Below are 24,817 nucleotides of genomic sequence, written 5' to 3'. Positions count from 1 at the left end.
GTATATTTATGGCGTCCATGTGATCGGCTCATAAATGCATGCCCAGGAAGAGCAAGCAATTCACTTCTTTGCCTTCAATGCTGTTTTTACTTTTTATTCAATGGTAACAAAACTTACGGTGCTTTGGATTATAAAATATTTTGATTTTTTTTTTTGTATTTTTGAACAAGATCTAAATTCTAACAATTGTCATTTGTCATTTAGTACTACAATCTAATTTCCTATTCACTTGTACGTGAGAAGGTCTTAAATTCGATTATCGTCAAAAACGAATTTAGACCATATTATTGCTAGCCCGTTGTGAGGCTAAGTCCACCCCTCTCTTAGTGTAGATAATATCGTTTATTCAAAAAAAAAAAACAATTGCCATTTAGTACAAATGTCTAGTGATATTGCTCTTCACTTGTAAGTGAAAGTAAGTTTGACTTTCGCCAAATGAGAATTTGAATCATATTATTGCCAGTTCATTATAAAGCTTAGCTTACTCTACCATTCGATTATTATAAATAATATCGTTTGTTCAAAAAAAAAATCGAAATGTCCCATATTCCGAAATACAATAGAAAGGACACTAGTTGGCTCCTACTTTCATCAATTATAGATAAACAGTGTCTAAATAATTGAAATTATACCCACAAAAGGACACGTATATATATGATTTTCGGACAGAAGTTCTGTTTTATCGTTGGCTTTAAGAAATTTCTGATTTGGAAACCCTATTAAATTCTGTTTTGGTATTTCCTATCTCTGAAAACAGGCATATTGGGCCATGCCAAGTGGTGAAAGCTTCAATTATGTCAGCCTGAAAATTGAGGTGGTCTTGTTTGCCTCGTGATTTTGAAAGTATTCAAAATTTCAAACTAATTTGTTAAAAATATATATATATATATATATATATATTTCAAACTAATAATTTCACCAAATTGGTTAATGCAATAGATTTTTTTAAGGGAAAATGATTTTCACGTTTTTCTTCTATCATTCTGTAAAATTATTTACTTTTTTTTGTCTTCTAATTTATTGTTGATTTTTCTATCACGTATTTAGAAATAAGAAATAATACAAAGAAATGGGAAGTTAAAGATTAGATTTCTTCCAAAGAAAATGAGCAAATGCATAGTGATTTTTCGTGCGAATCAATTATACTGTACTATACAAAATACTAAATAAGAAGATATTTTATTTGGTCACGTATTTAGAAACAATGACAATACAAAGAAATAGTCTTGAAGATTGGATTAGAAAAATGAGCAAATGCAGAATGATGTTTCGTGCGATCAACTGAGCTAAATAAAATACTAAATAAGAAGATGTTTTACTTTTTATCTACGTATTCGAAATTTAACTTGGAAAAATATAGGCACCATAGCAACAAAAGAATGTTAGCCCTTGGGTATTTTGGTATAAGGAAAAAAAAATTAATAGTGAAACCAATGGTGAAGTAAAATTTCATGTGAGGAAGTGTCTTTCACAAATGTGAACAAATGGTGGATAATAATTACAAAGCTACTAACCAAAACATCAGAATAACATAACCATTGATAATATTATCTCTTCACAACAACCATAATTATCTTTGACGAGTTTTCATATTTTCAAACCTTTGCATGATAACCTTGTCATCATACTACTAAATTTAATAGGGAGAAATCAATAAAAAATTCCAAGCACAAACACTTAAGTCATAGGTAAGATAGAGGATAAAGAATACAAGTTGTAGAGAATTAAGATAAAGGTTATAAATCCTATTGTTGTTGAAATGATTTGAATTTTGGTGAAATTTCTAAAAATAGGAAGAAGAATAGCTTTGTAGATATGGAGTCTATGATGCCATTAAAATCTCCACTACCGAAATTACCATGGATTGAGAGCTTTTGTTAGTGGCCCTGAACTTTTGGTGCTCAACCACCAACATGATGATTCTCTCGCTCAGCCCCATGAACCCCATCGTCCTCGACATTTCAACATTTCTGCATTACTCAACACGTCCCTAGTCAGCCTCCCATGGATGTTTCTCTCTCGACCTATACCAATATGTCTAGACCTAAAAGCCGTCTTTGACAAGAGGGCTTTGAAGGGCTTAAAGCACATGGATGAAAATAAGGATTGGTCGAAGGACGCAATCACCAAATAGGCCAAGAGATTCCTCAACAACAATACTTTGATTACCAACTTCGACGACAAAGAAGACGAGCCTATAAAAAAAAGGTGAACACGAGGCTTTTCTCAGTTACTGGTATAACAAATTCATTTTTTGCTTTAAGTTCAACATTCCTGAAAGAACATGCTCGTGGTTAAAGCGTTGGCAAGCAGTCAAAACTTGGCCTTCAGTTCATCAATCCTCGCCCATCTCTATCGTTGATATAACCGCCAAATAGATGGAGCCACACCAGCATGGACTGCTCTTGATTTTTCAGATGTGGCTCCGAATTTACTCTACTCCACTTCTATCAAGCTGTCCTAATTTTCAAGACAATGAAGCCATGGGCTTCCAGTTGGCGGCGCTCTCCCCCACCCCCGCCCCCTACAAAGACATTCGACATACGTAATATTTTACCATTTCTTTAGCCTCGAAATGAAATCATAATCTGCCATAAAAGACCTTACAAATCTACAATGATCTTTTGTGCCCGTAATGAGACCAAAAGGAAGACGCCAAACTTCGGCCCGTTTCTCCTCATGCATGACATTTCTTTCGGCTGTGAGCTTAGGCGGTCAATGAGGTCTATATGTTGAATTTCCTCGCACGTCAACATGGATATCGCCAAGCCCGTCCAGTTTCATTAATCTCACAACCCACAATCGCCTTGGACGAACGCGATACAACCCAAAGGCGAGGCAGCCACCAAATTTGACGCCGTCAGTGAAAATTTCAACTAGAGATGCACTTGGTTCAAACTTTAGCCACGTTTCTCCAACGCAGATTCCGTTTACAATTTCACAGAATGGTAGTAGAAATACACTGATGAATTGTTCGGCGCAGATGCTGAGGAAATTTCAGTCAACATTTTTAAAGATTGGCTGATCAGAGACATATTCGCCCCGAAACCCAAAGAAAGTACGTCCAAATATCAATATATATATATATATACACACACACACAAAAATATATCTTCTTTTATAAGCCCTACATACAGTGTATGTTGGATTGTCCATCCAGCCCAGCTGTTTTTCTTCTTATTACCCTCGCTGCTACCACCACCACCAACTTTAGCCGAATCTTACCAATTGCCCTTTTGGAGTCCGCATTGTATCCTTGGATGGTTATCTTTGTGTGACTTTCAATCCTCTTTTTTTTCTCTGTCTGTGCGCTTAGCATCACTTTAGCCGCATTGCTATTACTATATGGAAATCGCGAATCATTCCTTAGTGCAAGCACTAAGTGTTTGGGTTAAAAGTTAAACTTTGGGCTCAAAAAGGAGTTGGCCCAAAAGGAGGAGAGAAGCCTGAAGTTTAGCCCAAGCCCAGAAGGCAGAAAAGGGCTTTCCCGACTAGGTGCAGATCATTTGCACCACTTGCTCACCTGCCTAGGGACCAAGTGGTACAGACCAGCCAGCTAATCAGCCCAAAAGTACTTTACAGTGGCAGTACAAGTAAATAGCTGATGAGTCACTATCCTTCAAGCTGCATTCGGGCAAAATTATTGCTACAGGAAGCCAAACCGAAGTGTCTATAAAAGAAGAAAGAGAAATCGGAAATGAGGACACTCAATCAAACAAACAAATACAAGCAAAAACTCTACTTAAAGCCAGATTTGCCTTCAAACGAAGCTGTAGTCAACCCAAGCCTTCATCCCTTTCGGGATATACCCTCACCAAAACCTTTGTAATAGCTCTGCTACCTTGTCCTAAGCTTGTTGTAATATCAATTTCTTTCTGTAAACTTATCTCCTTACCCCTCGTTGTAAAAACTCTCAAACCCATTGATAAACCACAAAGATAGGAAGTTGCAAGATGATCAGCCTTGCCCGACAAGGTTAAACCTTGCCCGACCCTCTTTGTTTTTGTCTTTTCATTCATTAACCTAGCAATATATTGTATACTTCAAGTTGTATTCAAGTTATTTCTAGTAAGACTATTAAAAGACTCTCTCAGCTCTTGAATCCGATTTGAATATGTCCTCATAGTTCAAACCATATCTAAGTTCTAAGCTCTCGGGCATGTAAGATTGATCATTTAAAAGTCATTGGCCTCAAGGCATAAAAAAGAACCTTATGTGGATTTAACCCATCCACGACAAGCTTTGATAACAAGAAGTCCGAAGTTACTTGGGGGGCAAGTAATCGATCTATTTCTTAGTTTTATTTCTATTATATTATGATTATAGTATAACGTTTGAGTATAGAAGGAATTCTGATAGGAAGCCTCAAGGCCTATATCTAAGGCCTTACAAAGGCACCTATTTGGGTTCATTCTGCTTTGCGGGCTCAGATAATCAGAAGTATAATGGTTATAACACTTCTGCAGACAATAAAACAGACATCGTATATTCGAGTACTTGGTTAGTTTGTGATCGGAAGCCTCAAAGCCTACACCTAAGGCCCCACAAAGGCACCTGTCATAACTAACATGGTCTCTCGGGTATATGTGCAACTAAAATTCAACATCCATTTTACATCTGCCATGCTAAAGATGGCAGTGGCACGCTTGAGCGCTTAAAAGTTAATTTTGATTGTGAGCCTCAAGGCCTACACCTAAGGCCCCACAAAGGCACCTTTCAAAGTTAACTCTGTCATTCTCTTTCAGCTTTGCCCGACAAGCCTTGCCCGACAAGCTTTGCCTGACAAGCCCGCCAGTAAAGTAGAAGCCCGACAGAAAGCATTAACCGGCGCCAATCTCTCGGGGAGCTGTGCTCGTCGGCTAAGAGACATCCCCGACGGAAATTCTAGCCACGAACATAGTTTTGGCACGCCCGGTGGGATCTCATTTATGTTGATCTTGCATGTCCAAGAAGAAAAGCCATAAACTTTGCAGAAACAAAATACGAAGGACGGTTCTTCTCAACCTTTGCTACAAATGGCAGATTAACCAGGAAATCCTCCTTCCCCATCAGGACAGGTGGTCCTGGAAAGCCCATCTTCATCCGGAAAGTCAGAAGGGAGAGGAACTAATGAGGAATTACAGGCTACTATGATACAAGTATTAAGAAGTATGGAAAAAATCTCTTTGGAAACCAAGGGGGAAGTCAGTAGACTATGTACCTTAACAGGGAATCTACAAAGAAGGTTAGATCTGGAGTTTTCCACTCCAAAAGGTGCTCAGGGAAGTGGAATGAGCCAGGTTACCAGCAGAAGTGAACCAATTATTCCCCTTTTCCACTGTTAGAAGAAGAAAATGATAGGGGAAAGAAGAAAGTAGTTCTTGAATGAAGTCAACCCGTGATAGAACCAGTCCTGGAGAAAGAATTTCCTAGCTTCCCATTATTATCATTTAATAATAGGAAGCAAAGCGAGCAAGAAAGGACAAAGTATGGGAGAGTCCAGCCAAAAAGAAAGCTCCGCAGCTTCGGATAAACCTCTTCCTTATAGGCCATCCCCGTTGGCTCATAAGGGAGGAGGGGCCAACTGGAGAAAGCCTGAATCAAAGAAAGAAGCATTCACAGGCATTGACCGAAGCCCGAAGAACGAGTCTGCCCTTCTCTTCCAGAATAATAATACAGCTACTCAATAACTGAGGGATGAGTTGGCTGAATTAAGGAGGGCAGTGGCTCAAAATGCTCAACCACAGGCGCGCCCAGTGTTCAGGGTTATCTATCAAAAGCCTTATCATGAATACATTGATGAGCAAAATCCATTTCCTCTCAACTTCAAGATGCCCGCATTCCCAACGTTCACAGATGAAGATAGCAGTGTGTCCTCCAGAGACCACATTTTCAAATTCTCCAATCATTGTGTGGCATATGAAGACAACCCAAACTACAAGTTAAGGTTGTTTAGGAATTCATTGGCGGGGCTAGCATCTCAATGGTATTCTCTACTACCCCCTAACTCTTTTGCCAATTGGGGGCAGATGGAGATAGTCTTCCATGAACAATTTTACAGAATACAACCAGAAATGACTATTAATGATCTGGTTGAAGTCAAGCAATATGAACAAGAGTCCACATAGGACTTCATGATGAGGTTCAGGAAGACAAGGATGAGATGCCAATTCCCTGTTAATCAAGCTCAACTCATATCAATTGCTCAAAGGGCTCTGAGATTACCTTTGAGGAAAAGATTTTATGATACACAATTTAACGAGCTACAGGAATTGGTGATTGCTGCCACAAAGTATGAGAGGCTGTTGCTAGAAGAACAGCAGGTGAAGCATACTTCCAAAACTCATCCCTTCTACAAAAACAAAGCTGCAATTCATCGTGTGGAGGTAGGAGAAATCGGGCCAGAGCATGAAGATGGCCATGACATAATGAAGTTAAGGTGTGTGCTGCTGAGATGACTACGCCTTTCAAACCATTGATGGTGAAAGGATTAGTTCAACCCATCAAGGACCGGAAAATTGTGATGAATGATGGAGGCTTCGCTCCTATGAAACCTCCCAAGTACCAGAGATATTCGTTCGATCTGGCCAAAGCACCTAAGATTTATGAAGAGCTGGTGCGGGCAAGAGTAATTGTGCCCGATAGTACTAAAAAGATGCCCAAGCCAGAAGAGCTAAGGGGAAAGAAGTATTGTAAGTTACACTATACCTTCAACCATTCTATAACCAATTATGTCCAGTTCAGAGACTGGATACAAGACCTTATAGTGAAGGGAAAACTGTTACTTGACAAGCCCCAAGCTAGTATGATGGTTGATACTAATCCCTTCCCGGAAGCCCCTATCAACGCGATCAATCTAATTTGGGTGGAGAAGCCAGTGTCATCAGTTATTACGACAGAGGAGAAAGATGGATCCCAGGTTGTCATTACACCCTCGCTCAAATAAAAGGGCCATAAGGGGGACCAAGGGATCATGGTCATGTCCCAAAATTGGTATTGATGAGGAAAGCAGAAGAAAGAAGAAAATAAACAAGGCGGCAAAGAGTTGCCTGAAATAAGTTTAGACAAGAGCCAGAAGCAAAGCAAACAAAAGACAAAATACATGTTCATTCAAGAGGGGTTACAAGTAATCCTAGTCTAATAATTTTACATCTTCACTCAGGTGATTATTCGAGAGTGATATGTCTGCATGATTGCAAAAATCCTACTAGGTTCGACCAAAACAGTGTGGCTATTTGCAAGTTGAGACCTAGAATGCTCTAAATCCAAGTTTGACTTATTCACATCTTTGATTTGATTTTCAAGGGTGTCAAGAAGAGTTGCTTGCTCAGCTTTGAGAACAACCAGTTGTTCATCTAGCCTTTGGATTTCAGAAATCACCAATCCGATCCTTGGTTTTATCAGTGAACCGTCATTTATCAACCTTTCTACCTGAATAGAAGTACTTGATTCCTTCTCCTGGAAACATTTTACACGATTGGCTTGTCTTTCAACTCTCTTATGTTGATCCCGGAGAGCCCTCAAATTCTCAAAGAAAGAAAGAAATGAATCATGTTGGGTGTTTTATAGTTGACCGGCTTTGAAAAGCTCACTCGTAACCTTTTCCAGGTCACAAAGAGCCTTAAGGCTAAATGAAGCTGAGAAGTCTTTCCTTGCCCATTCTTGGAAAACTCGTTGCTGCTCTGGAAAGCTGGAAGATGAAGAATGTTTCGACGATTTCAGACCTGTCTCAAGCTGCCCGAATTCTTCAAAAAGTTTGGGCAACTTAGCAGTTTTGTGAAAATGAAGAAGCATGAGGAGGGTTTTGCATTCTAGTTTCCTCTAATGAAGTAGTACCTACTGATGAGGCAATTTCTGTCCCCTCGGCCTTCTCAATTTCAGGGTGGGAAATCCCGGCACTTCCAATAGTTAAATAAGGTAGGGGGAGCTTTGACTTACGAACCAAGCGAGGAGGAGAAGCTTCTTCCAGAACTTGCTGCAAATACCAAAGAATACCAGATTAAGAAAAAAATACAGTTCGAAGTAAAGGGAAGTTTTGGGAAGAAGAAATGTACCTGATTAAGCCCTGGGGCTTCACAAGGAAGAGTACCAATTCCTGGTTAAGGAGAAAAAGCTGCGCTTGAACCTTCGCTAATGCCCTAAAAGTATCCAGGGATAGCAGCAATTGTTAGTAAATAGATGGTAAGAGGAAAACAGAAAGAAAAAACCTCTATACCTGAGTTCGACCCTGAGAAGATGAAGGAGGATCATCGAGGGTAACGCTCAGGCAGGCAAACACCTGCAAGTAGTTGCCTCTGACGTTACAAGAATCTCACGGACTATGGGTTCGTCACATGTTGCAGCTGACGAATGTTGTATTTTATGTGGTGAAAAAGGCTGAAAAAGAGGTAAACAGAAGTTGAAATCGATCGAAACAATGCACAAGACATCAATGTAAGGATAGTTACTCACCAAATTACTGTCCTCATCCACAAAGTGCAACATGACTCCTGTGGATGGATCAAATTGAGAAGATGGAGCTGCCTCCAGGACAGAAGGAGAAATCAAATGAGAACCTTGACTAGGCAAGGGGGTAGATACCCCGACCTGGATAAAGTTAGAAGAAAAGAAAGGTTCAGGCATTAGCGCTGGAGATTATAAAGTTACCCAAGGTTCAAAAAGGAAGGGAATGTACCTCTGAAGGATTAACCCGGGGAGGAGAGATTCTTGTTTCTCGGGCAAGTGGTGAAGAGACCTCGGGCGGACGGAGCTTTTCCTCTCTTACAGCCTGACTCAAGTAATCATGCTCAGGGTTTTGGGAAAGTAGGAAAGATTATGCAGACATAAACATAAACTATACCTCAAGTTCTTTGAGGGTGATATTTCGCAATTCTTCAGCCTTTTTGTGCATTTCAGCTCCTAATGGTTCCTCCTTAGAAGTAATGGTTGGTTTCTTAGATGCTTGAGGTCCTGTTTTCAAGGGGAACAAGGGCAATTAGATAAAGAAGAAGGGTGGCAATCTGATAAAGAAGAACAAGACTACTTGAAGATTTTTGCTTCTTTCTGCCTGCTTCAGAAACTGGAGCAAATGAGGCTGAAGACTGGTGAGGTTGGACGGTTCTTGTTCTCTTACTCTTTCTAGTAGGAATTGGTCGTTTAGTCTTAGGTGGGGATGCTGGATCAGAATCTGAGGTCTCAATCACAACTGTTTTCCTTCGCTTAGACATTTGGGTGATGACTTTAGGCGCTTCTTCTTCAGCCCCTGAATTTTCAGAAACATCCCCACCTTCTCCAGCTTCTCGTCTCTCAGCCTCTGCCGCAACTCCATGAAGAACTGCTGCGTCAGCTGAGTCATCCTCGGACTCAATAGGTACCGATTCAACATCCACTTAGGCTGCATGATTAAGCAAGGTAAAAGTTAAAGAGCTCAGAAAAAGGGATACATAATCAAGATAAGAAGAAGAAATACTTATCAGAAGTAACCGATTCCTCTCCTGGATCATCTCCTTCCAATTTTCAAGTTCGCCCGAACTAGGGTATGATTTGAGAGAAAGTTGACTGAAAAGGCGATCATGAGTTTCTCTCAAGTCTCCTCCATATTTCTTGGTCCATTTTTCTTCCCACCAAGAAGAGAAGAGTGAAGTGCATTCAAAATTGAGAATGATGGACTTTCGGGCAGCCTGACTCATGACTTCAAGACTGCGTCGGGCAGCTCTAAAGATCGCCTCAGAAGGAGATGATAAACGAAAAGAAGTGCCACAATGAATAGAGTCAAAGAACGGGATGGGAATGGCCTGCCTAAAGCCTAACTGCCTGCTGCAAAAGTTAGGGTGATACACCTCCAACCCTCAATCATATCGATTACCCCGAACTCCCCAGGCCATGTCTCTCGATTGAATGCAACTAATAAATTTTTCCCTGCAAAAGGGGGTGGCATCTTCCCCAGGAGCATCTTGAAAGGCCTGATCAGAGAACCAATGATATCTCCTCAAGACTGACGCACCCCTTTCCAGGTCTGATCGAGTCCTACAAACCTTGAAGAAGTAAAAGCAGGCAAAGGTGGAGTGATCGGTAGAAGCGGCTTCAGCTAGGATTCAGGCAGGGGCCACACCTTCTGGAAACTCTAAGTTCGCAGCCCGAAACTCTGGAAAGTACCATTGAAGCCATGTTTGTATCATCCATATGGGTCGATTCAGGTTAGTCTCAAATGGTTCGCTTTGAGTCATTTCAAAAAGAAGATGGTAAAGATGAGAAAGAATGAATGAACCTGTTGCTACATCATCAAAGTTATGAAGAGCTTCCACCAAGGGGATCCATTCAACCTTCACTCTTTTAAACTTATTGGGGAAGACATGTTTATTGAGCCAGTATAGGAGGAAATACATGTGCTCTTGATCTTTATCATCATGAGAAGACCCTGCTCCAAAATTTTCCTTTACAAAAGGGATAAATGATCGGATCATATTTATATATATTTTTACTTCAAATTCACTCGTCTTTTCTTAGTTAGTTCCTTATATTTTTGAGCTATTTACGTTATTTTTGTGTTTATAGGATTTGTTATGCAAAGAAAATAAAAATAGAACAAGTGAAATTTTATGTAATAAATTTGTCAAAACTGTCTGTGTAGATCAGCTTTTAAATTAAATTAAAAAAAATATAATAATGATAAATCATGATGATGTTTGAAACATCATCATGATGGTTTTGTTTTGTAGAAGATGAGAGGAACGGCAAAGAAGAAATGAAAAAAAGAAGAAAGAAGGAATAAAGAAAAGAAAAGAATAAAAAATTAAGAAAAATGATGGGAATAAGAAGAGAAACAAAAGAATCCAAGGGAGGGAAGAGACGTGAGGAGAGGGGGGAGAAGCAGCTTAGCTGCCCTTGCAGCCTTGAAAAACAAAAAGGAGGAAATCAGAAGGCAGCATATAGAGGGGAAGGGAGAGAACCGAGAGGAAGGAAGAAAACAAGCAGGAAAGCTACCTTTGGCAGCGTGGAAGTCAGCGTGACAGGGAAAGGCAGTGAGCCTCGGGGAGGAAGACAGACAGAAGCAGCAAGCACCCTCCTCTCTCGGTTAAATCTTTCCAACTTATGTTTTAATTTTTGGTTTAATTTGAGAATAATGTGTAGCTAAATTTATTTTGGCTAGAGGTTAATTCAAAGCCATGACTATGTTTGTAATATGAATTGATTACCTTCAGTTGTGATTTCTGAGTTGTGATTTAATTTGCTTAACTGCTTGATTGATAACTTATTTTTGTATGTCGATTAAGGATGCATACTTAATTTACATGCATGAATTTGATGCTAGAATATAAGTGAATTTCACCTAATCGTTATGAACTTATATTCACAAGTAGTGAAGGTTGTTATCCACAATCGTGTTAAGTGAATTCTTGGCAAGAGTATCATGCTTTTCATAGTTACGAATGCCTCGTCAATGCTTATAGTTTTCACAAAGTTTAATGATCTTTGATTGTATCTCTATTGTGCTTTTCACGTAGGGGACTTTTGAAGAATGTTTTGAATTGTTGTATGCGTTTTCCCGTCCAATTCAATAACTTAAGGAAAACTTGAAGATTAAAAAAGTGCTGTTCACGGTTAATCTGAAGTGTTGAGATTCACAACTTATTGAAAGAACAACTGAAAATCAATTTAGGTTGCATATGTGTCATGTGTAGAGAAGAACCCTCTAGCTAATCCATCACCTATCCTTTCACCTTAATTTCATGTTTTTGTCAATTCTGTAATTTATTTAAGTTTAATATACTTCTCGTCAAAACCAAAACCCTCCATTATTAAATTATTTTATTTAGTTAGTTTTCTTTGTTGTTAGTCTTTTAATTCAATTTCCGTCCATTGCAGTTCCTAGTGTCTAATTTGATTGTTTTCATTATTTTGAGTTATCCTAAGTGTGTTTCGAGTTATTAGAGTTTTTAGCCTAGTTTTGTGTCCTTGAGTCTTATTTAATATTTTTAAATTAATTTAGAATAGATTAGCAATCCCTCTTAATCCCCGGCCTAGAACGATACCCTACTTACATCCATACTACAATTGTCAAAAAGAGGGTTTAATTTGTGTGCTTAGTTATTTTACGCATCAATAAAGCCCTTGAAGGAGGTCCCGTAACTCTTGAAGGTTGTAGAATTATATTCCAGGGAAAGGAAAGAGGTGGATGACCCTGAACTTTCAACAATTGAGGGAAGAGCCCAGTCTTGAGTAACATCCATTATCCTGCCCGATGGCCTTAACCCGAAGACCTGGGCCATATCAAGAATAGTCGGAGACATGGGACCCATACGGAAGTCAAAAGTGTTTGTGCCCGAATTCCAGAAAAGAAGAGAAAAAGCAAGTAGTTCGGGCTTGGGAATAATGGTAGTTTTTTAGAGCATTATCAATTCATAAATACCATTATTCATCCATTTCTTCTTAAAAGTTAGCTCTAGTTCATCGATCCACTAAGCCCAAGCCGGATCGTTCATCAAAGGAAAGCCTCGACGATATGACAACCACTTGGATGAAGAAATGCCCGACTTAGCCAAGAAGGGATTTGGGGAAAACCAGTTACCCCTGGGCATATTATTCTCTATCACGGAATGAACCTTAGAAATCCATGCGGGACCCAACGATTGTACCCCATGCACTTCAAAGAAAAGCTCAGAATGCAAACCTGCCCGAGGGCGATGTAGTCCATTGAGTAAACGGCGCAAAGTGGCGATTCCTTTACCGGATTCATAGGATAGTTGTGTTTGGCTGGATCCTGAAGCCATTTGATGAAGTTTGGAAGGAGAATGGCAAAGAAGACGACAAGGGTAAAAAATATCGGGCAAAGAGCAATAGAGAATCTGAAAGATTTAGAGGAGCAAAATGTTTGAGAGGTTAAGAAATTTTCAATTGCAGAGGGATTCCGTGCTGAAAAATACAGAAGATTCGTGGGTTAGTGAAGTGATCGCAGGAAAGTGATGATTATCTTTAGAAGGCGTGCAAATCCCGAGAGAGAAACGTCGGTTTTAATGGAAAGCTATTCAATCAATATTGGCGCCTGGAATTCCAGTCTGAATATCAATTGAAGGGGGCACTGTTTGGGTTAAAACTTAAACTTTGGGCTCAAAAGGGAGTTAGCCCAAAATGAGGAGAAAAGCCTGAAGTCTAGCCCAAGCCCAGAAGGCAGAAAAGGGTTTTCCCGACTAGGTGCATATCATTTGCATCACTTGTTCACCTGCCTAGGGACCAAGTGGTATAGACCAGCCAGCTAATCAGCCCAAAAGTACTTTATAGTGGCAGTACAAGTAAATAGCTGATGAGTCATTATCCTTCAAACTGCATTCGGGCAAAATTATTGCTACAGGAAGCCAAACCGAAGTGTCTATAAAAGAAGAAAGAGAAATCGGAAATGAGGACACTCAATCAAACAAACAAATACAAGCACAAACTCTGCTCAAAGCCAAATTTGCCTTCAAACGAAGCTATAGTCAGCCCAAGCCTTCATCCCTTTCGGGATAAACCCTCACCAAAACCTTTGTAATAGCTCTACTACATTGTCCTAAGCTTGTTGTAGTATCGATTTCTTTTTGTAAACTCATCTCCTTACCCCCATTTCTAAAAAATCTCAAACCCCTTGATAAACCACAAAGATAGGAAGTTGCAAGACGATCAGCCTTGCCCAACAAGGTTAAACCTTGTTCGACCCTCTTTGTTTTTGTCTTTTCATTCATTAGCCTAGCAATATGTTGTATACTTCAAGTTGTATTCAAGTTATTTCTAGTAAGACTATTAAAAGACTCTCTCAGCTCTTGAATCCGATTTAAATAGGTCCTCATAATTCAAACTAGATCTAAGTTCTAAGCTCTCGGGCATGTAAGATTGATCATTTAAAAGTCCTTGGCCTCAAGGCATAAAAAAGAACCTTATGTGGACTTAACCCATCCACGACAAGCTTTGATAACAAGAAGTCCAAAGTTACTAAGGGCGTAAGTAATCGATCTATTTCTTAATTTTATTTCTATTATATTATGATTATAGTAGAACGTTTGAGTATAGAAGGAATTCTGATGAGAAGCCTCAAGGCATATATCTAAGGCCCTACAAAATCACCTATTTGGGTTCGTTCTGCTTTGCGGGCTCGGATAATCAGAAGTATAATGGTTATAACACTTCTGCAGACAATAAAACAGACATCGTATATTCGAGTACTGGGTTAGTTTGTGATCAGAAGCCTCAAGGCCTACACCTAAGGCCTCACAAAGGCACCTGTCATAACTAACATGGTTTATTGGGTATATGTGCAACTAAAATTCAACATCCATTTTGCATCTGCCATGCTAAAGATGGCAGTGGCATGCTTGAGCACTTAAAAGTTAATTTTGATTGTGAGTCTCAAGGCCTACACCTAAGGCCCCACAAAGGCACCTTTCAAAGTTAACTTTGTCCTTCTCTTTCAGCTTTGCCCGACAAGCCCGCCAGTAAAGTAGAAGCCCGACAAAAAGCATCAACCGGCGCCAATCTCTCCGGGAGTTGTGTGCTCGTCGGCTAGGAGACATCCCCGATGGAAATTCTAGCCACGAACACTAAGTAAGCAATTTTACTACGTCTCCTTATGGTTAATCTAATTCTTCAACTCATGGCAAGTCTGTCATCAAAAAAAGAACACCAAGGTAAAAGCTTCGGTAGCTAAGAAGACCAATTGCAAAGAGAAAGAGGCCCATTACTCTTTCAGCAACTGGCAATACCTCAGTCAAACCTTTACCAACCACGGCTGCAAAGACGAGAAAATAAATCAATGAGGCTTAAGCAATAGTGGTAGTCTCCAAGCCTATTACCACAAAAAAAAATGCCTCGCGACACATCGCTAAAGCGACCAAAAACCCTAGCATCGAATTAACCAAACAAATGCCAAAATGGCTAAAGATGCTGGCAAACATGGGTTGTAACGTGGTTACTAACATTTCAAAAAGTCAGGATACTCAATCGACCTCGCCTGCAAAAGAAGTTGGCCATGACCTTCGAGAAAACAAATCATCCATTGCCGAGAAAAAGGAATGCTGCTAAAAACCCGATCACCAAAGGAACCCCTGTCGAGCGAGTTGTTGCCGAACGGAACATCGCTGAGTGGGAAGATGTAGCTGAAACTAATCTGATCCTTGAACAATCCTACTTCATCTAGGACTCGATCATGCCACCAACAATACATTATTGGGCCCAGACTCAACCTCCTTTCTAGACTGTTAACCAACTCGGCCCAAACCCAGGATTTCAGGCCCAAACACCAATATAGATTTATTGAGGTTATTAACATAACTTAAGACTAACTTTCACTAAAAAGTATTTGGGGCCAAAACCACTTTCGGCCTAAACATGTCTCTATGATTGGCCAAATGGGTTGTGGTGTGAATAGGTATGTTATTCAAGAAATTTTCACATGGCAATTATTTATTGGACGGGTAGTACATTTTTTAAACACGTGACAAATATTTATTAGACAATGATGATTGATGACACTAAAACTAAATCTTAGTTGCATGGGAAAATCTTCTCCAAAACCCATCTCTTAGAGCTCAGTTGCATGGGCAAGCAGAGAAGTTAAAGTCCCTTTAAAACCAACTAAACTAATATAACCAAGTACCAAGTCAAACCATTTAGCCATCCATAACCAAGGTCAATTGAAATCCATATAAATTTAATTTAAGCATAGATGGAATCTAACCCTTCTGAGCTCATGGAGGAAAAAGAAGCGGAAAGGAAGCTCTTTACGAAAAAGCTAGGGCGCCCATGCGAATGAGAGATTTTTTTAGTATGACTGAAACACGGGATGGTGCACCACGTGTCATTATATCAGTGGTGGAATATGTGTGCTAAAAAGTTAATAACTTCAAAAATACAATTTCCTACTATTTATATAAAAACTCGTGAGGTACCACTCATGTTCCTGTCATAGTAAAAAATCTCTCTATGCAAAAAAAGAAGACTGGTATTGAAATGTCTTTTGGCAAGCGCTTGAGAGCCAACTCATATCACCAAGAAGGGCTTCATATGGGAAGAAGAGAGGTGAAAAGCAAAGAAAACACTTTTCTACGTCGAAAGAATCCAAGGTGAATGAGAATTGGATGTCCACCGGTCGCAGAACCAACCGGGGAGAAGTCATACAACAAAAAAAGAAGGTATGTCATGATGAAACCCCAAAACCTTAGCGAATGTGACTATGGTTGAGTTTGCAACTAGATTTTGAGTTTTCATGGTTGAATAAGGGATGGTGAGTTTTTTGTTTTGGTCATCAAAGGTAAACTTTATTACCAACATGACACTTTACACAACAAGACCCAAGAGGACCTAGCATACAAAACACATATAGCCAAACAAAAGTTAAGGCCCAAAACTAGAAACAAACAAATAGAAAAACCGAGAAAACTGCAGCCAACGCCACCGCAATAATACCCTACCCCAAGATCAACACGAACCACCACCACCAGCAAGCAATGGAAACCCAACAAAACAGCGCCAGAAACATGCAAAGAAAGAAGACCCCCAGCAGAGAATATCTCGCCGATCGCAACCATCAAGCTGCACTGCCAATAAAGGTAGATAGAGAAAAGATGGTGGTGTGACTACCCGAGCCATATTCAACTAAACAATACGGGACAGTGAGTTTTACCAAACTTTTAATTACAGGGTTTTTCTTGCTCATTTACCTACTCAAACCCAAAAGGTCGACTCATTTTATCCTTCACGAGGACGCGCTCTCATTCCAACAACGTGGGCTTTTGGTATTCTTTGAGCCCAAATAAAGAAGCCGCCGCAGCCCAAGTAAATCGTGTGACCATTTACCGATGGATAAAACGCTAGCACGACGCCGTTTACAGGCGCAGCTTCTCCTTATAAAAGTTGAGGCAGCCAGAAAACCCTAGCCGAAACCCTAGGAGAGCGAGAGCAAAGATGAAGTACAATCCCCGCGTCACCAGCTCCCGGCGGAAGAACCGCAAGGCTCACTTCACCGCGCCGTCCAGCGTGCGCCGCGTGCTGATGAGCGCCCCTCTCTCCCCCGACCTCCGTTCCAAGTACAACGTCCGATCCATGCCGGTGCGCAAGGACGACGAGGTCCAGGTGGTCCGCGGGACCTTCAAGGGCCGCGAGGGCAAGGTCGTCCAGGTCTACCGCCGCAAATGGGTCATCCACATCGAACGAATCACCCGCGAGAAGGTCAATGGCTCCACCGTGAACGTCGGAATCAACCCATCCAAGGTGGTCGTCACCAAGCTCAGGCTGGACAAGGACCGCAAGTCTCTGCTCGACCGCAAGGCCAAGGGCCGCGCCGCCGCAGACAAGGACAAGGGTACCAAGTTCACCGCCGAGGATATCATGCAGAACGTCGACTGATTTCAGTTGGGTATCTGATTTTGGTAGAGAAAGTAGCAACTTTCATATGAGCTTTTATTGTAAGCGCTTTTATTTTGATTATGCATTGATGGATTTGGGACATGGGTTTTGTGCTGCATTTTTCAACGCCATTATATTTTGTTATCTGTGGTAATGATTTTCGTTTTATTATATCTTGTGCTGATAATTTGTTATGATTGTTTGATATGAACGTTAGGATTCCTGTTATGTTGAATAGGGTCTGCGACTATGTTCCATTTGGCGATGATCGAGATTGTTTAGTTCGATTAGGACTGGTTTTGGGAAAATTGGTTTATTACTCTAAATATACAGTTGCCTTAGCTCCAAATTATGAAGTTGATCTTCTCATTTGTATGTCATTGCTATCATTTTAGTATGATGTTGAGGTCTCATTATCCCGATTTAAACTCTTTGTGCCGGCAGGCACGGGATATGTGTAGGTATTGATGCTTGATGTAGATACCGAATAATTTGTATAAGGGATGTGGTTCAGTTTTTGAGCGTATGCTCTTCGTGCTTCGTAAATTTTTGTTTGATGGAGAATGGTGTTAAAGTCCTTGTCTGTATGACCATGTCGAGCCATACCCATTCCAGTTTTGTTGGGTTATTTGTATTTTGCAAATTGGACAAGGTGAAAAGTCGATAGCATATGATGGTTATGGTACCTCTCTACACTGTAATGGATTTTAACGACTCGAACGATCTATTTTTTAAAACATCATTCATAAATCATTCTTTTAAAAAACTAAAAAAATCCAAAACCACTAAGACGTTCATTTGTAGTAAAGAAAATAGACGAATACAATTCTACAAAGAAATCTAACCCTTAATCCAACGGTTATACGGTTTCAAATGTGAGTGATTTTTAAACATGATTTTTTAAGAAATACCTAAAAGTTAGTGGTTTAGATGGTTGAAATACATTACGTAATGGACCCTACAAAAACGTATGTCAAATATTGTGTAAAAAAAAAAATGACAACTCGGATCTGTCCCCATATATATATGGATATAGATATGTACCAAAACTGATTGTTTCGGTTAGGCTAAAATAGATGTGTGAAATTCTGGATCTCTTCTAAGTTTCAAGGATTCATAATCCCCCAGCTAAAATAGATGTACCATAACTTTTTGCTTTTGAGTTTGGTAGGGAAATCGAACAAGTCCTTCAACGTACCAAATATGGTGTTGTGAAGCTGCAAAGAAACTTTGTCAGGCATCATTGCTACGAAACAACCGTGCTCTTCGAGTGCATTTTAGAGTCCACCATTGTGGAGGCTATAACTCTAAAAATGTGATGATTGATAGAAGACAAGCTAACGGATTAAGATTAGGACAGGTCCTAGTTCAATCACTAATACAAAATTAACTACGTCGGCCGAAACACCATGCTAATGCCACTACAATTGAAGACTATAAAATCATGTTAGATAAGATATGCTCAAAAAAAAAAAAAAAAAAAAATACTGATCATAACTGTGGCAACATAATAGTCAGCAACATCAACGTTGCATCGCATTTATAAACTCAATCGAAGCTACTCTAAGAAGGTGCACTCATTCAAACAAACAATCGCATATCACTTGGCACAACAATATACGCAAGCAGATCTTCTATCAATCAAAATTCTATGGTTCTCCATACAAGGAGACTAGATTGTGCAACGCCTTAGCGACCTATGGTTATAAACCAAAAGAATATAGAGGAAAAGAAGAAACGAAGACCATGCTAGAGGCCCAAGCCTCAAACGATCAATCCACAATCATCGCAAGATAGAAAATTGTTTCTGTGGAACTAATTATTAAGCGCTCCTATCAAGAGCCAGCCAAAAAATTGAACCAGGTATTGAATTCATTAACACCAAAGAATCAAGGCTTCAGGGCAATAGCCACTCCAAACCTGGGATTTTTGTCCAAGGCCTTGGTGTCAACCTCGCCAGATATTGTCAGCACCGACTTTGGTATGACTTCATGCTGCAGGAGGGCTCCTAGCTTTCCGTGATTGTTGAGCTTAGCTTTCACTATTGTGTAAATATCAACAGCATATTGTCCTCCCACCGTGAATGTGTTCTCGTTCGTGGAGAACTTTCTTGTGATCTCTCCCACAGCAGCACTCCTCTTCAACAAATCCATATAATGCACATAAGATGCTCTTATACTATCTCCCTTGTCGCCCCTGAGAGGTTAGAGAGAGAAAGCTGATATTAGAAATGGTTAATACTTACAACAACGGAGTTTAAACTATTGTACATAATACAGGTTACGGTACAAATGCTTACAACAACGGAGTTTAAACTATTGTACATAATACAGGTTACAGTACAAATGCTTACAAAATTATTGAAGCAGACTGATCGGGCTTTGTGATACTAATTCCAGCAGTGTACTTTGTAAAGTTTCCCGAGGTAGTGTCATAACCCCCTTCTGCACCAAATGCAATGGTTGGGGTTCCAATGGTGGCTGAAAAATCAATGGCTGGGGATTGACTCAAGGCAACAGCTGTAGTGAAGGTTGCATGGTCATGGAAGTATTGAACCTCCAACTGCACAATAAAATTGAAAAATGTCCATCAGATAGTAATACAACAACAACAACAACAAAGCCTTTTCCCACTAAGTGGGGTCGGCTATATCAGATAGTAATGCACAATTCAAATGTAAACATCGCCTATCCTAAAGATCCCAGATTTTATACCTTGCCAGAGTTGAAATCAGGGGCTTTGAATGAAGCTATAGTTTTTGTGGATGGGACAATCTCATTGATCGTGAAGGTCGTTGAGATCTGCCAAAACAAAGAGAAAACTGCACATGCTTAAAAGAACAAGAGAATTGTTTGTAATATATTCACAGCTAACGACGCAACCCACATTTGATTCTGTATCAACTTTGACATCAACCACCGTGTTCTTGTACTTGTATTGTGTCAAGATGTCCCCAGTGGAAAGTCCTCCTTTCTTCACTGCTGTTGAGGTGAGGGCCTAAAGGATCCCAAAAAGATAAAAAAAGATATTGGAACAAAAACAACAATTTATATTATCGCTTAAACAGTTAAAGGAATAAACTCACACAACAACTTCCAGGAAGAGGCACAAATAAACCAACACTACCACAATCTCAAGGTTGATCTCAATAAAGGGGAAATTTTGAATTAGTCAACTTGAGAATACTCAGAAGCCAGCCATCGATTTCTAAATCCATTCTAACACAGGCTTTTAAAGCTTCAAAAGGTTATTACTAAAGCACTTAAATTTTTAACCGCTTGAATCTTAAAGCATAGCAGAAAATGGAAATTCTGAGCAATAAACATCTACTCAAATAATAAATGCCAAACTGGTAATTAAAAATGATAGATAATACATGACATTTCAGGTGTCCCCTTCTTTTTTTTTTCAGGGAAAAAAATATTAGGACATCGTTCATGTGCAGAAAAGTATACAAAATCTCAAGGTTTACTCTTAAAATTGTTGTACTTTCATCCATTAATCAACCGGGCCAACTGTTTTAATTCTATACCCAAATTCTAAGCTCAAGTTTTGAAGCTTCAGTATGATATTACGTGAGATTAAATCATGATGAAACTAAGTAAACATAAACACCATTTCAAATATGTTAATGTAACCATAATGATTGGAATTTCAGAAATAAGATATTCACTCCAGCTTACTAAAGAAGGAAAGAGATGGAATTTCAGAAATCATATCGTTTGATAAGTCAAGATTTTCCCTTCATGTATTTCAGAGCTCACTTTTTCTATTAATTAAAAAGGTATTGAAGGTTTTACTAAGCGATTTTTCCTATGTCATTATAAGATGCATGCACTTAAAAGTCTGAGTCTATAATAACAGGAGACAAAGAAAAAAACTGCACAGGGAGAAATAAAATACAGAGTAACAACTTCAAATTGAACAAAATGCAAAGTAACACAATACACATGTACACACGAATAGGAGGAAGATTGAGAAATGGGGTAAACAACAAATGAAACTGTCATGTGAGTAAATGATATTTTTTTTCACAAAAATCCCAATAGATAAGTACTTAAAATATCAGAAACAATGAAAATTAGATAACCCAGTCTCTCATTTTTCAAGAAAAACAAAGATAAGGAAACATTTAACGCTCAACAGCAGAAAAAACAAAAAAAACATCTTCTAACAAAAATTTAGTATTCGAACCTCAAAAACTACTAAGGGCCCGTTTGATAACCATTTCGTCTTTGATTTTTACTTTTGATTTTTTCTGCTATAGATAGAAGAAAATTGTGTGGGAAAAAGGGGGAATGAAGAATGTGAAGAAAGAAAGGTGAAAGAAATGTGAAAAGAAGGCGACACAAAACAAAAACAAAGAACCAAAAACCGAAAACAATTTTTAAGTTGTTTAACTTTCTAGTTCTTGTTTTCACATTATCTCCCCCCTCCTCCCTCCCACCACCTCTCACTTTCCTCTTTCCCTTGTCATTCGCCCATACGCTTTCCCTCCATCTCTAGCTCAAAACCGAAAAATAAAAACGAAATGGCTATCAAAACGAGCCCTAAGTGAACGATTACATCACACCGAAAAACGCAAAATATAAAATCTAGTTTATAAAACAAAACGTATAAACCGATTTCCTTGGACAGAGAAAAACTATAATCTACAAAAATGACTCAATTCTCAAATACTTCAGTCTGAATTTCGAATACTAGACGAAAAAAGCTTGCGATTGGCACTATAATCTAGCTAAAACAATCAACACTAGCAAAACAACACCGATTTGAACCCTAATTCACGATCCGAAACTATATTTCTCGATTGCTCAATTAGCTGTACATATTTTAATTAAATTAGAGCATGCGTACCACTCCCGCATCGCTGTAGGTGGAGACGGTGAATTTCTGATCGGAGCTGTAGTCCTTGGTCAGAAGATCTGCAACAGAAGCCAAAACGCATCGTTTTAGATGCAAATTACGCGCAATCGAGAGAGCGACAAACAGTAGAAAGATCGCAGACAGAGAGAGTGAGAGAGAGTGAGTGAGAACGATTGCTTACCTTTGGCTTTTTTGCCGATGTCGGTGAAAAGTCCAGGTCCCTTGCTCATCTTTACAGAGGAGAGAGAGAGTGAGAAATTTTGGGAGAGAGAGAGAGGTGGGAAGCGAAATGGAAGAGGAAGAGGGTTTGTTTATTTCGTGGTGGCAAGTTTGTGGCGTGTGATTGACGGTTGTCGTGGTATTCTGCTGACACGTCGCTTGCCAACAGTTGATATCAGTACTCAAAAACCCTGGTGTAGTATTTCGGGAAGAAGAATCAATGATTTGATTTGGTGATTATAATAAACTTATATGATTTGATGATACGCTTTAAATTAATTACTTGAGAACCCGTTTGGAAACGTTTTCAAAGTAAAAATTTTTGGATTTATGTTTCGATAAAGGAAATAAATTTGAAATTTGAACGAAAATCAGAATTATAAATTGACATGCAGCATTCTTTTTGTTTGCATTTATAAACATAAAAATTTAGAATTACTCATAATTTTTGTTTGAAATTTAAGATCTTCAATGAATCAATTGTCAAGTTTAAGGACTCGTTTTAAAATGATTGAAAACTCTTTTGGTGAAAGTGTTAATGTTCTAAAAGTATCAGTTATGTGCTTATTGCAGTAAGCACTTTACGTGCTTTTTCATTCTTCGCTTGCATTTTTACTAATGATTGGTTCTAAAAGCGCTTTTAACGATTTTAAAAACACTTCCAAACGAATACTAAGTTTCATGTTTTGACACACCCCGTCCCGAAGGAGGGCATGCTGGCCGTCACGTGAGAGTGACGTAACCATTTACATAGTTCGGAAGCTTTAAAAAAATACAATTACTAAGATGAAACACCCGAGGGTGAGTCCTATTTTTGTGAATTCTGTCAAAACACCGCTGAATTTCTCGTGGCCACCAAAGCTCTGCTATCTAGAACCTGGAGGGGCGCAAAACAAAATTGAGTGGGTCAATAAAACAAAGTTTTTCGAAAACATTTCTAACCCCTCGCTGTAAAACCTGTATACTTTCCCAAAAAATAACATAATAGTATATACCTTCAAATATCTCAAATCATCAATCTTTATCAAAACCAGAAAGTATGTCATGCTATAATGTCAAAAACAGAATATGGATGCATCAATATAACAGGTGAAATAAGGAATCAACCGGAGACCCTGCAGTTGGTCCTGTACAGTTAATTCTATAGCTCAATATCCAATCCAACCGGAGTCACCACGGTGACCTGTACGGCGCTACTCTGCACATAAGTCGAAACTACCTGAAGTAGTCTGTACGACAAGAATGGTGTAATAATACGCTATAATGCTTCTCTCATCAATCATCTATGCACATAATCTAAGGTAACTTACTAGTCGGAACCACCTCTAGTGGTCTGTACGACTAGCATGTCGGAACCCTCTATCGGTCTGTACGACATGCACCTACTTGGATCCAAGGTGAGTGTGCGGTGCAGGTGAATAATATAAGCACTAACACCAGGGGTGCAGGTTATTAGCTCTCAACACAATTCACATCATCAATGATTCACATGAATAACATAAAACTCACCTGATACTCACCTGTGCGTCCACAGCACCAATTCACATATATATACGCATCAATTATCAATTCATATATCTCATAATATGCATGCATGACATTTTAAAACGTACTTTCATTTAAACTCAATTTCTGGGAAAAAATATCAATAGTATATAGGTATAAACAGAAATACTGCCCACTCACCTGGAGTTCGCCCAACAACTCCCTAGCACAACACATCAAGGTGTCATGACGATTGGCGCCTGAGGCCAAGGCCAATTTGGCCTGGAAACACTTCAATTTCACCAAAATCCGTGCGGACCCTAGAATTGGGTGAGTTCCAATTCGTCCTCAAATCAACTCCGATGCTCCAACTAATGCTTGGGCTTTGTTCTAGGCCTCAAGAGGAAGCTATGAGTGGTGGCAATTGGAAGAAATTGCTTCGGGATTGGGTGATTCGAAGCCAAAGCTGCCGCACCCTTCCTTGCGGTTTTCTCCATTTTCAAAGCCAAATCTCTCCATAGCCGGAAAAACGGATGAAAATCGTCGGAAAAATAGAGATGGGTGCGCGGGTAAACGGGTTGGGGAAAAACCCGTTTCTGATCTTCTCTCCTCCGCTTCTTGCCCTCTCTCCTTTCCTCCTTTCCTCTGTTCTGATTGGCCATCCTCTCCTTCTCTCTTCTCCTGATTCGTCCCCTCCTTCTTCTTTTAGATTAGGCAGTTTTGCCCAATCCCATTTTTTTTCCTTTCTTCTTTCTTCCCGACTGCCCAATCCTCATTCTTCTTCTTCTTCTTACACACACACCCACAAACCTTCTTCTCTCATCCCAGCCATCCATTTAATTCTTCATTAAATCTGGGCCGTCCATTATCATAAAAAAAATCCAGATTTTACTAAATTATAATTCCTAAAATGCCCAAA

The 24,817-nt window shown here is 39.4% G+C and overlaps 2 protein-coding genes across 2 annotated transcripts; one reads left to right on the top strand and one right to left on the bottom strand.

Annotated features, from left to right (window-relative positions):
- Positions 1-16,805: 16,805 nt before the first annotated feature.
- On the top strand, positions 16,806-17,499 carry LOC103418368 (large ribosomal subunit protein uL24z). The gene has a single exon (XM_008356495.4). The coding sequence runs from the start codon at positions 16,888-16,890 to the stop codon at positions 17,326-17,328; it is 441 nt and encodes a 146-aa protein (XP_008354717.2). The 5' UTR covers positions 16,806-16,887; the 3' UTR covers positions 17,329-17,499.
- A 1,329-nt stretch (positions 17,500-18,828) lies between these two features.
- On the bottom strand, positions 18,829-22,667 carry LOC103418369 (mitochondrial outer membrane protein porin 2-like). The gene is made up of 6 exons (XM_008356496.4): positions 22,376-22,667; positions 22,186-22,253; positions 20,215-20,325; positions 20,043-20,129; positions 19,682-19,890; positions 18,829-19,524 (listed from the first exon to the last, which is right to left on the bottom strand). The coding sequence occupies exons 1-6, from the start codon at positions 22,422-22,424 to the stop codon at positions 19,218-19,220; spliced, it is 831 nt and encodes a 276-aa protein (XP_008354718.1). The 5' UTR covers positions 22,425-22,667; the 3' UTR covers positions 18,829-19,217.
- Between the last annotated feature and the right edge of the window lie 2,150 nt (positions 22,668-24,817).

The sequence above is a fragment of the Malus domestica genome, chromosome 02 (genome assembly GCF_042453785.1).
Source record: "Malus domestica chromosome 02, GDT2T_hap1".
NCBI lineage: Eukaryota > Viridiplantae > Streptophyta > Magnoliopsida > Rosales > Rosaceae > Malus > Malus domestica.
Note: the sequence above shows the minus strand (reverse complement) of the source record. Positions and strands in the feature narration are given on the sequence as shown.

Coding starts and splice junctions, on each gene's coding strand:
- LOC103418369 (XM_008356496.4), bottom strand. CDS start 22,424: ATGAGCAAGGGACCTGGACTTTTCACCGACATCGGCAAAAAAGCCAAA. Junction 22,254..22,375: donor CATCGGCAAAAAAGCCAAAG/GTAAGCAATCGT, acceptor CTTCTGTTGCAG/ATCTTCTGACCAAGGACTAC. Junction 19,525..19,681: donor CAGTCTGCTTCAATAATTTT/GTAAGCATTTGT, acceptor CTAACCTCTCAG/GGGCGACAAGGGAGATAGTA.
- LOC103418368 (XM_008356495.4), top strand. CDS start 16,888: ATGAAGTACAATCCCCGCGTCACCAGCTCCCGGCGGAAGAACCGCAAG.